At 40.9% G+C, this 12,771-nt stretch overlaps 1 protein-coding gene across 3 annotated transcripts in view; it reads left to right on the top strand.

Moving 5' to 3' along the window:
* The window catches only part of ELMO1 (engulfment and cell motility 1), a 303,889-nt gene extending 292,218 nt beyond the window's left edge, over window positions 1–11,671 (top strand). For all 3 annotated transcript variants that reach the window (XM_058803529.1, XM_058803519.1, XM_058803537.1), the window contains 3 exons: window positions 175–257; window positions 5,771–5,848; window positions 10,342–11,671. In XM_058803529.1, coding sequence (XP_058659512.1) covers window positions 175–257; window positions 5,771–5,848; window positions 10,342–10,542 — 362 coding nt within the window. In that variant the 3' untranslated portion in view covers window positions 10,543–11,671. The remainder of the gene's footprint in view (window positions 1–174; window positions 258–5,770; window positions 5,849–10,341) is intronic.
* Window positions 11,672–12,771: the final 1,100 nt, after the last annotated feature.

Genomic DNA, 12,771 nt, shown 5'->3' with positions numbered 1-12,771 from the left:
TGGTTCCTGTGTTAGTTGTTTTCTTCCAGTTTTCTTTCTTACAAAAGGCTGGAAATGGCAAAGGACATGGCAATTTTAACACATTAGTCTTGCTTCTTTTTAGACTCTGTAGCTTTTACATAACTTGCTTCTAACTAATTTTCTGAGGTTTGATTTTCTTTCTTTTTAATGCAGTGCCAGTGGCAGATATAAAAGCTGTTGTGACTGGGAAAGACTGCCCACATATGAAGGAGAAAGGAGCTCTTAAACAAAACAAGGTATGGTTCTCAAATTGCTATGAACACATACTGTGCAGAATGCAAAGCTTGTCAACTTGACCTTCCCTGAAGTAACACAGGTATTTTTCTTTCCAGCCTGCAACATTTCCATGTATGTATACCCTTTGTTTCCACCTCAGACCATTTGAGTTAGGTCATTGGGACAGCTTAGCCTTCTGTATTCATATTTCATGGCAGATGTGCATTGAGTTACGCCCAGGGCACAACTGGAATTGTCTTTAGTAGTGATGTTTTCTGTGTCTAAAGTAAAGAAGCAATGGCTGTTGGTGCCTACACCTATATTGTGTCTGATAAATAATAAGTTTGCTCCAGCTGTGTTCTCTGATGAAGCCACATTCAGTGAACACATGCCAAAATTGCAATTAATGTCCAGCTGATGATACCTGCAGGTCCAATCAGGTAGAAAAACCACTGCCAACAAAAGGCTGTAAGGTAAATCCTGGGCAATTAAGGAGGCATATAAGGATGTGCTTAGCAGTTCATTTGGGAAAAAATGTGTAGGAGACAATATTCAGCTTAAATTAGATTTATACTACCTTTCAGTTTCAGAGCAACAACTGTAAGCTGACAGTAGTACTAAAATTGTGCCGTGCCAGAATCTTGCAGAGTTTTTGTTAGTAAGAATTGTCGCCACATCAAGAAGAAATGGAGTTACTAGCAATGTCTGGCATTGTTAGTGGTGAATACCATATTCTATGAGGTATGTTCAGAAATTTTTACCAGGTTGTCGCTCTCACCTTACAAGAAGCCATGAGACTATAGTGGTGCTCAGTCTGACCAAGAACAGCACCCTGAGAGATCTGGGAGCCAGATCACAGGTTTTGAATCAGAATTTCTAATTAGTGATACTGAGAAATTTTTTAGTCAGACCAGGAGATTTTGATGGACAAAATAGTGAAGTTAAGAGTTCCTGCTTCAGTACTTTAGATAAAATTGAAAAAGCAGTTCTGAAGGGAGCCATAAAAATTGAGAAGGCCCTTTCAAAACGACATCACACGACTAATTGCATCTTCACAGCTGCAACTTCTCTTTCCTTAACTGTGCACAGGTGGGCAAAGCATCCTGAGTATTTTTTGCATTTGTTTTCTTACAGAGAAGTTGCTCTCCTTTCAGCATTGGCTTTACATGGTAGGAAAGGAAAAAGTCAAGTGAGGAAAAAAATCCCAGGAGTATTTTTCCTTGTTGATTTTCTGGGCACAAACACACACACACATGAGTACAATAGATTACGTATAACTCCTACCTCATGTTGCAGCTGAACCATCAACACATTTGGCTGGGACATTTATATGATGCATATAAAATATTTTTAGCTCTTCCTTGGCTTAGCACTCATATGTCCACACAAAGGGAAAGATGGAAAGCAGTGGGTGGCAGTGATGGAAATGTGTCATCGTTATGGCGCAGTAATGTCTAGATAGTATTTAATGCTAAATAGAAATGCTGCAGATCAGTTTGTCCTCAGCTCTCAGCATTGCCCCATTTCCTTAGGTAAAATTGCTTGGGACTGGTATAAAATTTCTGGCTGAGAATGGGAAGATCTGGAATTCATAGGTGGCATGGCTGCATCCTTGGCTGGAGGCATTCTGTTTGTGACCCAGACAATGGCAGTTTTGATGGTTTTACTGTTTCTGATGTGGTGCAGGGGTTTTGGTTTGGTGGGTTTGGGTTTTTTTTTTTATTTCCTCAATTCCTTGTTTCTTCCCCTGAGAAGCACAGAATTTTTGAATTAACCTGTCATACCAATCAAACTGTCAGGCACAATATTGCAACTATTTAACTGACATAGGAATAACATGTTATTTGCAGCCTTTCAAGTTGTATATGGGTTAGGCAATTAAAATTTATAAAAAGGCAGACACAGAATGCAATTCAGCTGAATTTGGTGTATGAAACCTTTCACTTTCTGAAATTTCACAATCAGTGATATATTTTTAAGAGGCCTTTTCATTCTGAGCTTTCTTTGTACATATATAACGTCCACCTCAATTTTATTCATTGGCAGAAAAGAAAATTGAATGGCAGAATGCCATGCTATGAGCATAGCTGGAATTGGCAAAATGTCCATAACAAAGGCTTCAGCATCCCTTCATTTGCCAGCACATGGCCATTGTTCTTTCAGCAGGATAATTTAGAAAGAAATAAGAGTTAAACTGAATTGGAATTTGCCTGCATATGAAGCTGGAAAGATGTGACGGGACCAGATCTGAATCCGTTGTTTGTCTTACTTGTGTTTTTTAATTAGGTTTAATTTTTAAATTCATTATTTCTGACTCCCAAGTAGTACCAATGATTTTCAAGGAAATGAAATACATCAGATTTTTCAAAGCCTTCAAAATAAAGCATGACAGAAGAATTAGGAAAAAAAAAAAAAAAAACATGTCCAGATATTTTGAAGAGTTCTCCTATCACCCTTTATCTGCTGATGTGGCAGGTTTCAGGCTTTGTGCCTTTTTAGTCAGCTAAAATGGCTCATCCCTGATGAATGAAGCTTCTCTCTTCTCTCTTCTCTCTTCTCTCTTCTCTCTTCTCTCTTCTCTCTTCTCACTTCTCTCTTCTCTCTTCTCTCTTCTCTCCTCTCTTCTCTCTTCTCTCTTCTCTCTTCTCTCTTCTCTCTTCTCTTCTCGTTGAACAAGTTCCCCACTGCTGCCTGTCTAGAGAGTTCTTTGGGGCAGATCTTCTGATGCTGGCAAGCAAACTCAACATGGCCAGGCCTCGGTCTTCAGTAAAGACATGAGTGTTTTGAGCATGTTGAAGGCAGAGAAGGCAGAAATTAGTGAGGTCATTCCAGCTGCATGGGATCGCTCCACCATAGGCACCCAAAATGCGTGTTCATGAAAAATAGCTTGTTTCTGGCCTGTGTTGGGGACCACTGGAGACTGGGGGAAAGGGAAGCTCTGGGCATGGGAGAGCAACCTTCCCTTCACACCACCTACAACAGCTTCCCCCACAGAGCTGAATCCAAGGAGTGCTGTTGCAGTCTCTTGTTCTCTGTTTTCAGCACAGCTCAGAAGAGAGGCACGCTGTGGGTCCCAATGCTGTTACCTTTGAGAAGCATCTGGGGAAGGGCAGAGGTCTGACTTGTGGAAGGAGCTAGGAGTGCCAAGGGAGTGAGTTCAGCAACTTGAGGTGCAGGAGGAGGAAAGCAAAACAAAGAAGGAAGGAACAGGTTGGAAGGAATGTGAGATAAAAAGGACCAGAGGGATAGAGAAACAAGTGGAAAGGGCTTGAGGGAAAAATTACAGTGAGAAAGGTTAAGAAGTAGCACAGAGAGAAGAAGAGAAAACTACAGATAAAGACTGACCAGTTCTCACTTAAGAATTGCCTGCTCCTCCTTGACATTATTGGGACTGTAACAAAGCCAGCTGGGGGTCCCTGACAAGTCAGCCAGCTCAACCACTGAGACCACTGTCAGTGTGGAGGGCCAGCTGGCAGCTCCAGCTCCTTTGGCTTCCATTTTCCTTGACAGTTTGCTGTGCATAAAGCAACAGAGATGCTGGCACCTGGAAGTTGTAATTCCAAGCCTTTAGAGTCCAGGGCAGCCAGCAAAGAAGCTGACCTGCAGCCAGGGCTGCCAAAACAACACTTTTCCACAGAAAGAGAAGCTTGGTGCCCTTAATGTAGTCCCTTCTCATTCTCTGCCTGACTGGAAATGACAAAACCCTTGACATCCTGACACATTCTTCTTCCAAGCAGAATTTTTTTTCCTCTTTTTTCTCTCTTTGAGGTGAAGAAGAAAGTATATTCATAGGGAGTTTCCCAAAGGAAAAAATTGTAGGGGTCAGGCCTGTGGGATTGTTGACTGACCTTCATGAAATTCAGGAACATCACAATGTAACAGTACAAGCCATTTTTTTCAGAGCTACAACCTCAGGGGCATTACTTGGCGTGTTCTGTCAGTAATTTATAACACCGTGGGAGAAGATAATGCCAGGTTCATGTGGGCAGAGGTAGATTTTTTTCTTTAATGAGGGACATCACTCTTAATAAGGTGTGGCTGAGAGACATGCCTACAACACAAAAGGGCCATGTGAGCCTGAGCCATTGGTTTGCTGAGTGCACCAGCACTGTTTGCACTTGCAGCCTCCATGGAGATTCAACACAATGAGGATTTAACATAGCTTTGTCTCCTGTAGCCTTGGCAATACATCAAGTAAAACCTAGTAACTAAACTCAAGGAAAACAGGAACATTTCCCATGAGAAGCCTGATCTCTTATTATCCGAGATTATCCATCAGGATTGCAAGTTTTATGGTTCAGACTCTGCTCTTAATCATACAACGTCAAAACCAAAAAAGCCCTTACAGAAACCCAAATATACTATGTCTGTCTCAGACCAGGAGCTCAGGGGTAACAATCTAGAGCAATGTTTATGCTGCAGTCCCCAGAGTCAATTCTTCCATTTTAAAACTTAGTGTTGCTGATTTAGGAAGTCGTTCTCCTTTCACCGCTGGCGGTGCAGGGACTGCTGTCAGCTGAGAGTCAGCAAAAGGCTTCAGTGTGACAGGGCTGAGGAAGCCAAGGAGCTAAAAGAACGGGACATGTGATTCAGATCATAGTTACAAGTCAGCACTCTGCTGTGTAGCTGGGTCTCTTTTCCACAGTTAATATATCCCTACTGCCAAGCTTAGATCCTGTGAGATCCTTGTACTGGCACTTGTAGTGATGCGGGCAGAAACCATCCTATGGCAACAGATAGGACAACATCTTAGCATGCTCACTGCTGGCCACTGAAAGAGCAGTGTTTATTCAGATTGCCTGGGTTTCCCCATGGGAATTTAACTCCAGGTGACTTTTAGGGAAGGTCAGCACTTTATGAATTCTCCTTGGTATCTTTTACAATTCCAGCTTCAGTGCTTAGGGGACAAAAAGATGATTGCTTTTTCCTTTCCTGAAATTCCTTTGGGTCTTTAGGTAACTGGCATCGTTTGGCTTGACTGAGGCTGGCGATTCTGGTTCAGATGGAAACAGAATTACAGAAATCTCCTGAGAGTGAATAATTTAATATATTTCCAGCAGTGAAAAGAACATAAGTATATACCAGGATATTCATTGTCCTGACAAGATTTTTAACACAAGGAGTCAAACCTTGCAGAACTTTGTGAGTTTAATCTATATAAAGTGAAAAAAACCTGTGAGCCTTCATGAAGAGTTTCTTGCAAGGGTACTATTATTCATTATATTGATTTTAGTCCTCACCATTGCCTAGCTCAAATTTAAACTGAAATGCTAAAGGAATTCATGACCCAGTGGGCCACAGTAAGCACTGAGGTGAGTCGGTTTGTTTTGACTGAAGTAACCGTGGTGGTTTTCTTGCTGTGCCTGTCTCTTGCAGTGGTCTGGTACTGCTGCAGCTCTGGCCAGACAGGAGACTGCCATAAACTATTTTTCAACTTGTTTTGGGTAATAATGGATAGGAAAGAAAGACAGACCTGAATGTACAGATGCCTCTCTCATGCAGCATTAATATGTGTTTCTTTGTGTTGTTCCAGGAGGTGCTAGAGCTTGCTTTCTCTATATTGTATGACTCAAGTGGCCAGTTGAATTTCATTGCTCCAGACAAGCATGAGGTAAGTCATGTGCAGAGTGCAGAAATTTATTTGAAGTTATCTTAGTTGCTTTAAGGCATCAGATGTCTTTGTAAGAACATAAGAATGGTCATCTTGGCCCAGGATATAGGTCTATCTAAATCAGTGTCATGTCTCAAAACAAACTGACAAATCCAAGGGATTAGTACAGGAACAAGACCTTCTACAATTTTCTTGCATATCTGAGGCACAGAAGAAACATGTTTTGTATTCCTACATCACAGAGCACATGAAGCTCAAAATTACAGACCAGTATTTCTAAGTCCTCCTGAAATATGAGCTATAGGAAAGAGAAATAAGAGAGCTTGGGCAGACCTTGAAGTTCTACAGACCTCGCTCACCATTTCCTGACTTCTTGTGGTCTGCTGTACTTCAGACACTAGAGAATTTTTCTGTGTGAACTTTCAACACTGAGAATTTGTACAGCCAAGCTTTCAAAGAATCACTGCCAGCCTCAGTTCATTTTGACAACGCTAGCATAGTCAGGGGTGGTTATACCATAATTGGGTCTCAATTTCAGCCAAAGACTTGTGCTCTCCAGAATGGCATATCCCCTTTTCCTCATTTTCACATTTCTTAAGACCATTCATGACAGCTGATCATAGAAGGCCCCCTGTATTCATTCCATCTCCACAGGAGAGTGTTTTGCAACGGCTTTCACTTGTATAAAGACAGTATAAATACCAATAGCAAGGATAGCCCCTTCCCTGCTCCCTTCTCTTAGTATAATCCACAAGGAAATAGAAGATATCATCGCCTTCTGGAATGTGATGGGATTAATTTACCTTAATTGTTTTGAATCATTGGATGTGTTTCTCTCCAAGAAATTTCAAGTAAAGGCTTAGCAGAATGCACTACATTTTTTAAAAAATCCCTCTTGTTTCTAAAGCAAAGAGTTATGTTTCATTTGCACACTTATTTTTAGATATTACATTTGGTCTCAGTTCAGGACCCTGTGCTAAGATGATGAAGAAGATCACTTTAAATTGAATTATACTGTAGTGTTAAAGTGTGTGAAATTGCTTTACAAGTGAAGTGTATTAGCTGTGCCCCTTCAACATTTGTTGTTCTGGACTAAAACCTTCAACTAAATGTTAATTTTAGGAGAGGAGATACAGTTATTCCCATTTGGGTATTTCTGTGGATTAATATTGGAGTGTCATTTTCAAGAATGCTCATTCCAGGGAAGTATTTGCTGGTCAGGTTTCATGTAAGAGAAAAGAGCAGTAGTATCCCAGGCACAATGTGCCACTAGAGCTGTAGATCTAAGCAACACATGGTTGTCATCATCCTCTGAACTGAACATGTTTGGTATTTCTGATATAAATTCTCCAGAAAGTGAATTCTAGACTGTTTCAGCTCAGAAGTGCAAATGGTCATGAAAACCAACAATTTTTTCAGCCACTGTATCTCAAATACAGCCTATAGCTAAAAGTGGATTTTAATGGTCCAAATGTTCAAAAGCTGCTGCTGGATCCCACTGACAGGCAGTAGCAGTGAGATGCACTAACCCAATTGCTCATGATTGCGTTAACACACCTTTTATCTTCATATCTCTTTTTGGTATTGTGCAGCTTCTTTGAAACAAAATTAATAGGTTCAAAAAAATGGCCAGAGGCAACAGTCTCTGCTGCCACTTGACAGTTCCCAAATGAAAGTTTTTAAAAGGACATCTCACATCCTCTGTATTTTTCCATGGCCTGCAGAAGAGTGAGTTGTGATTAAAGTGAAAAGTACAAGTGTTCAGAGGAAGCACCTACAAGGAAAGGGAAAAGTAGCATGTTGTGAAGCCCGTGACTCTTCATCAAAGTAGTTGGGGTGCCTGTTGATAGAAGTGCTAGTTTAGCAGCATTGTCAGTTTGTGGTGACATCTCAAGATTCTGAAAGCTTTGTGTGAAGCACCAGCAATGATGTTGGTACATGACAATTTCAGGTCAGACTTGCAGGGCTTTTTTTAAATACTTGTGCAGCCCTCGTGATTGTAGAGTGAGGCTGAAATGTGGGAGTTGAACGTGTCCTAAAAAGAAAAATTGAATGAGGCTCTTAGGATAATTTTGGCTGCAAGGAGCCCTGAAGGTGTCCTGAGTCCAACCTCCTGCTCAAAGCAGGTCAGCAATGAGCTCAGACCAGGTTGCTCGGCGCTGCATCCAGATGGATGAAGCCTGTGCAACCTTTCTAGTTCTTGTCTCCCAAAGTAATTCTTTGATAAAATCTCATTACTGAACCAGTATCATTGAGATTTGGACCTCATTCTAGCGCACTTAAGTTTGTGAATTCTCTTAGCCATCTGTTGGAGCTTACTGCTAGCCAGAGGATTCAGTACTATGAGATCACTCCATTGTATTTGTTTTTCATTTAAATACTAATAACTGGTTTCAACTACACAGCAAAAAAAAGGTGGATTAATCTTATCCATGATGTTTGACAGAGAAACTGATGAGGGAGGCCATAATTAGGTTTCATTGGAGTTTTATGAAAATGAATCTCGTAAATTAATTTTTCAGTGGTTCTTAGTCTCTTATGCATATTAAAAAGAAAAAAGCTTCTGAATGAATGCCTCTGTTTTTCCACCATCTCATTAGGATGTCTCTCTCCTCAACATGTGCAGGAGTTTAATTAGGTGCATTTGCCAATATGGAGATTAGAGAGGAAGCCCCTTTTCCAGGCCATTGCACTCATCAGAGTTGTGGCCAGAATTTGGTTTCTGTGGGCCCTGAATGAGTTATATCTGGAAGAGGAGAGAACTGCAGTTCTGCTTTCTGGCTCTCTGGGATTCCTCCCCAGAGGAAGAGCTGGCCGCGCTCACTGCGCAGGTGATGGACTATTTACGTCAGGGGCTGCATCTGTTGAGAAGGTTCTCTCCTCTCGTGTAACCTGAGCAGAGCCTTTTGCTTTTCTGTTCCTTTCTTCATAATGAATTCAGGGAAAACTCTCCTAGAGAAAGATTTCAAGTAAATCACAGAAGATTATATAGGCTGTTCAAATAGAATTATTTTTCTAGAATAGCTTCTTTCTTTTCCTGCTATTCTGCATTCACTCCAAAAAAATAGCATGCTTTAAAAGTCTTCAGTGGCACACTTTGACAGCCTAGAATAGGCAGGCTAGGTTGTTTATTTAGTACTTGTCAGGCGGACAACCTGAACTCTAAAGTGTCTTCTATATAGCTGATCTCATATTAAAGCTGTGGCTTGGCTTGCCCACACCCTGGGTGAAAAATCTCCCTCTGCTACTGTTTTGTTTCTGACTTAAGTGGGTTGGATTTCACTTTGGATGCTGAAGTGTGCTAACCCATCCTATTTTTGAAAGATGCCCTTTTTCTGCATGAAGAGGGGGGCTTCTCTCTCTTCCTTAAAAATAATCCTCATTTCTGCTGTGGGATGAAGTCAGCCATGGCTATCTTTAAACTCGGCGGCATCATGTAGCAAATGGTCAGCTAAATTTAAAACTCCTTTTTTTTTTGGCATGAAATCCAGCAGAAGTATTTGTAAGATAAAAATGCAGTTATGGTTAATTTAATTTTTCTCCTGCAAACTAGGGCACAAGTTCATGATTGAAATCTTTATTTTTAGATGACAGCATTTGAGTACTTCTGTTCATAGTTGAATAAATGGCTTGTAGTAATAAATGAAAGTGACTTATTCAATAGAAGTTGACTCTAGATCACCAATCTCCCTTGAATTTGTTGCTGCTTTTAAATGCTTATTCAGCCCACATTTATCACAAGCTGTCAGCTGTTGGGAAAGATGGCATCTCCTGTTAGGAAAAAGCTAACAGTAAGGAAAAGGTTTTAGAGGCTAGTTCAGCATTTGCAGCATTAAGTATTATACCCAAGCAGCTTGGCATTTAATTTTCATGAAGGACATAGCATTAACTGATGTAGTTTTCACAATATGTTATTTTTTGTAAAATAGTGGTAAAGTAGGCATAGTTATGTGAGACTATCAATTGTAACAGCTTCATGTATCGGAAAGGAAACAATAATAAAAGCAGATAGTACAGGATTTTTACACTGAAAGTCAAGAAGGATTTGGGGGTGGGATTTAGTTCACCTAACTTAAATGTCTTGGAATTAAAAGTTTAGTTAGTGTAAGATAATCAGGCTTTTTCAATAAGTACTGGGAGAGGAGAATGAGAGGAGTGAAGGAGATTTCTCCAGAGGTTCATTGTCCTAAGTTATTGTTTCCTTCTCCAATAATTGCAGAAGAACATTCACTAAGAAGTTTGGAGGAGATGCCAAATTGTCAAATGACTAAACACTGTCATTTTGTCCCATTTAATGGAATGTTTTCCATTTTCTGAGCAGCCCAGTGAAAGCCTTCCTCAAGATCTGAGCTGATAAAATATGGTTGCATCAACCATATTTTAGGTCTTTTTGTAAGTCCCCATGGGAGCAGTAACTGTAGAGGACCAGACCAGACAAGGAGTTTGTGTATGAAAAGTCTATTAATGAGAGTTTTTATCCTTTTCCTGTGCAGTATTGTGTATGGACCGATGGTTTGAACGCCCTCCTTGGGAAGGATATGTTGAGTGACCTAACACGGAACGACCTGGACACGCTGCTCAGCATGGAGATCAAGCTACGCCTCCTTGACTTGGAAAATATACAAATCCCAGATGCTCCCCCACCTATCCCAAAGGAGCCCAGCAACTACGACTTCGTTTATGACTGTAACTGAGGCAGTCACTGAAACTTGCTCTGAAACTGGAAATACATTATAACTGGAGAGATATATAAAAAAAAAAAAAAAAAAAAAAAAAAGAAGAGTGTGAGGAAAAAAAGAAACCCACTTTTGCACCTTGTATTTTGGCTTTGGGGAGGGATGTAGAAACACTTGCATTCCTCCCTGTTCCCTGCATCCCTTCCTTCCCCATTCCCATCTTCCCCATTGCTCATCCAAATCCACATTGCTTTAATTAACTTGTAATTGCAGGCCATTGGCCTTGCTTAAGGCAAAGACTGCCACTAAGAAGCAACCCTCATGAGGACTTTTTTTACATTTTTAATACTGGAATAGACATTCTTAACTAAAGGACGTTGTTATCAAACTGCATGCCTGTGAAACCCACTTGGCAGGGCAGAGGCTTTAACTGGAAGGAGGAGGGAGGTAGGGAGCAAAAGCAGCTACTGTAAGCAGAAGATTTCCCCAGACACTCACAAGAGTCTGCTCACCACTGAATCCAATGTGATGATGAAATTGGTTAACTGCTTCCCAGTGCTTGCACCATCCGTCACTGCCATCATTCTCTCCACGGTCATCTCAGCTCTTGCCTCCAGCCTTCACCCAACCGATCAGCTCCCAGGATGGAAACTCTGCAGGTTTTTGCTGTACCATACGCTGCAATGCTGCAACAGCTTTTAACTTCTTTTCCTCCCAGCTCTTACGATAGCCTCACACTAGCAGATCACTTGCACAAACCGTGTATGAAGCCACTAGTGTGTCCCATTCCTGTAGCGTTCCCTGAGCCTCAGTTGCCTCCAAAATTGGCTTGTTGCTATTTGAAGTGATTTTTATTTCCTTGGTCCAAAGTTCAACAGTAATTTTCACAAATTAATTACAACTGCCAAACATCCAGGTTTACATTGTTGTCATTGCTACAGTGTTAGAAATTTGCAAGGGATTTTTTTTGTACGGGTTCTAATTTTTTATTTTATTTTGCCAAACAAATATATTTAATGAAAACTAATTTCATTGTGAGTACTTTTGGGGAACAATATTTTTACTTAATTTCCATTTGGAACATTTGCCCTGAAGGGAAAATAACACTGTTCCCTTCAACTTCACTGTTGAATAAAAATCTGAGTTGTGATGATTCCTGGGACTTTGTTTTTTTTTTCTGAAGTTGTCTTTTATTCCTTATGGTTCCTAGGAATTCTGAACTGTTTAGTAAAAAGAGGAGTGGGAAGACTTTTCTTATCTGCATCTGATTTAACTTACTTGTTTGTTAGTGGTGACAAGGATGAAATGCATCCAGAGATCTCCATTGCCATGGTTACATGAGCCTTCCTGTGAGAAGGGCCCTTGTGAAATACAAAATCCGAGCATACTGATGTGCTCACGGTCAGTTCAAGGCTGCTGCCTTTCCTGTGTTTCGCTGGGGCAGCTGTTTTTTTGCTGCATTTCCATTTTCTCCATTGAGAGTGTTTATGGCTGCAGCAAATTGGTATTAGGAAGGTTTGAGCTTTGCAGGATAGATTCCCTCTATCCTCATGTTTTTTCTAGGTATTTCACTAAGTCCAATTGCAAGTCTGAGTCTAGAGGAACCTGCCAGCTCTTTTCCTCCCACTGCACATGCTGAAGACAGATGTTTATCAGTGTAAGTTTCTTTCCTGCTCAGACCCAGCTGAAAAAGCTGGTAAAGGGGTTTTATCAGAACTTGTGCTAGTGGGAAACCCAGAAGCTGGTTCCAGTTCTGACAGTCATAGAAGTTCTTAACTGAGGTGGCCTTTGCGCCATCCAGATGGCTCTGGGGAAAACATCCTGACTGGCCTCACACCAGTAGAGGAGAGAATTGAAGTCCTGCAGGTGCAACAAAAAGGAAGATAATGAGAACATTGTGTGAATGCAAGCATCAAAGTCCCAAGGAAGGTGCCTTCCTGAAGCTGTGCAGTATTTGATGAATGCCCTAATGTAACAGAAGATATAAGTTGGTTTTGGTGGTAATGGATAATAAAGTAAGTTAATTAGAGAGACTGAGTTAAACTCTGGAGGGAAAGGTTATGGTGAAGTGGGGCCTCAGAAGAAGTTTGGTCTTAATGAGAGCAGAGATGTACAACATGAGTTGTAGGAGTTTGAGATGGTTTATTCTCCAGAGCTTTCTCAGACTATAGCAAAGGTAGTCATGGTCAGGAAATAGTAGAAGCAAAGGCACTGCCTACCACAGGGGATTTTTAAGGGGTCCCAGGG

The sequence above is a fragment of the Ammospiza caudacuta genome, chromosome 1 (assembly GCF_027887145.1).
Source record: "Ammospiza caudacuta isolate bAmmCau1 chromosome 1, bAmmCau1.pri, whole genome shotgun sequence".
NCBI classification, from domain to species: domain Eukaryota; kingdom Metazoa; phylum Chordata; class Aves; order Passeriformes; family Passerellidae; genus Ammospiza; species Ammospiza caudacuta.
This window is presented reverse-complemented; position numbering and strand designations above follow the sequence as displayed.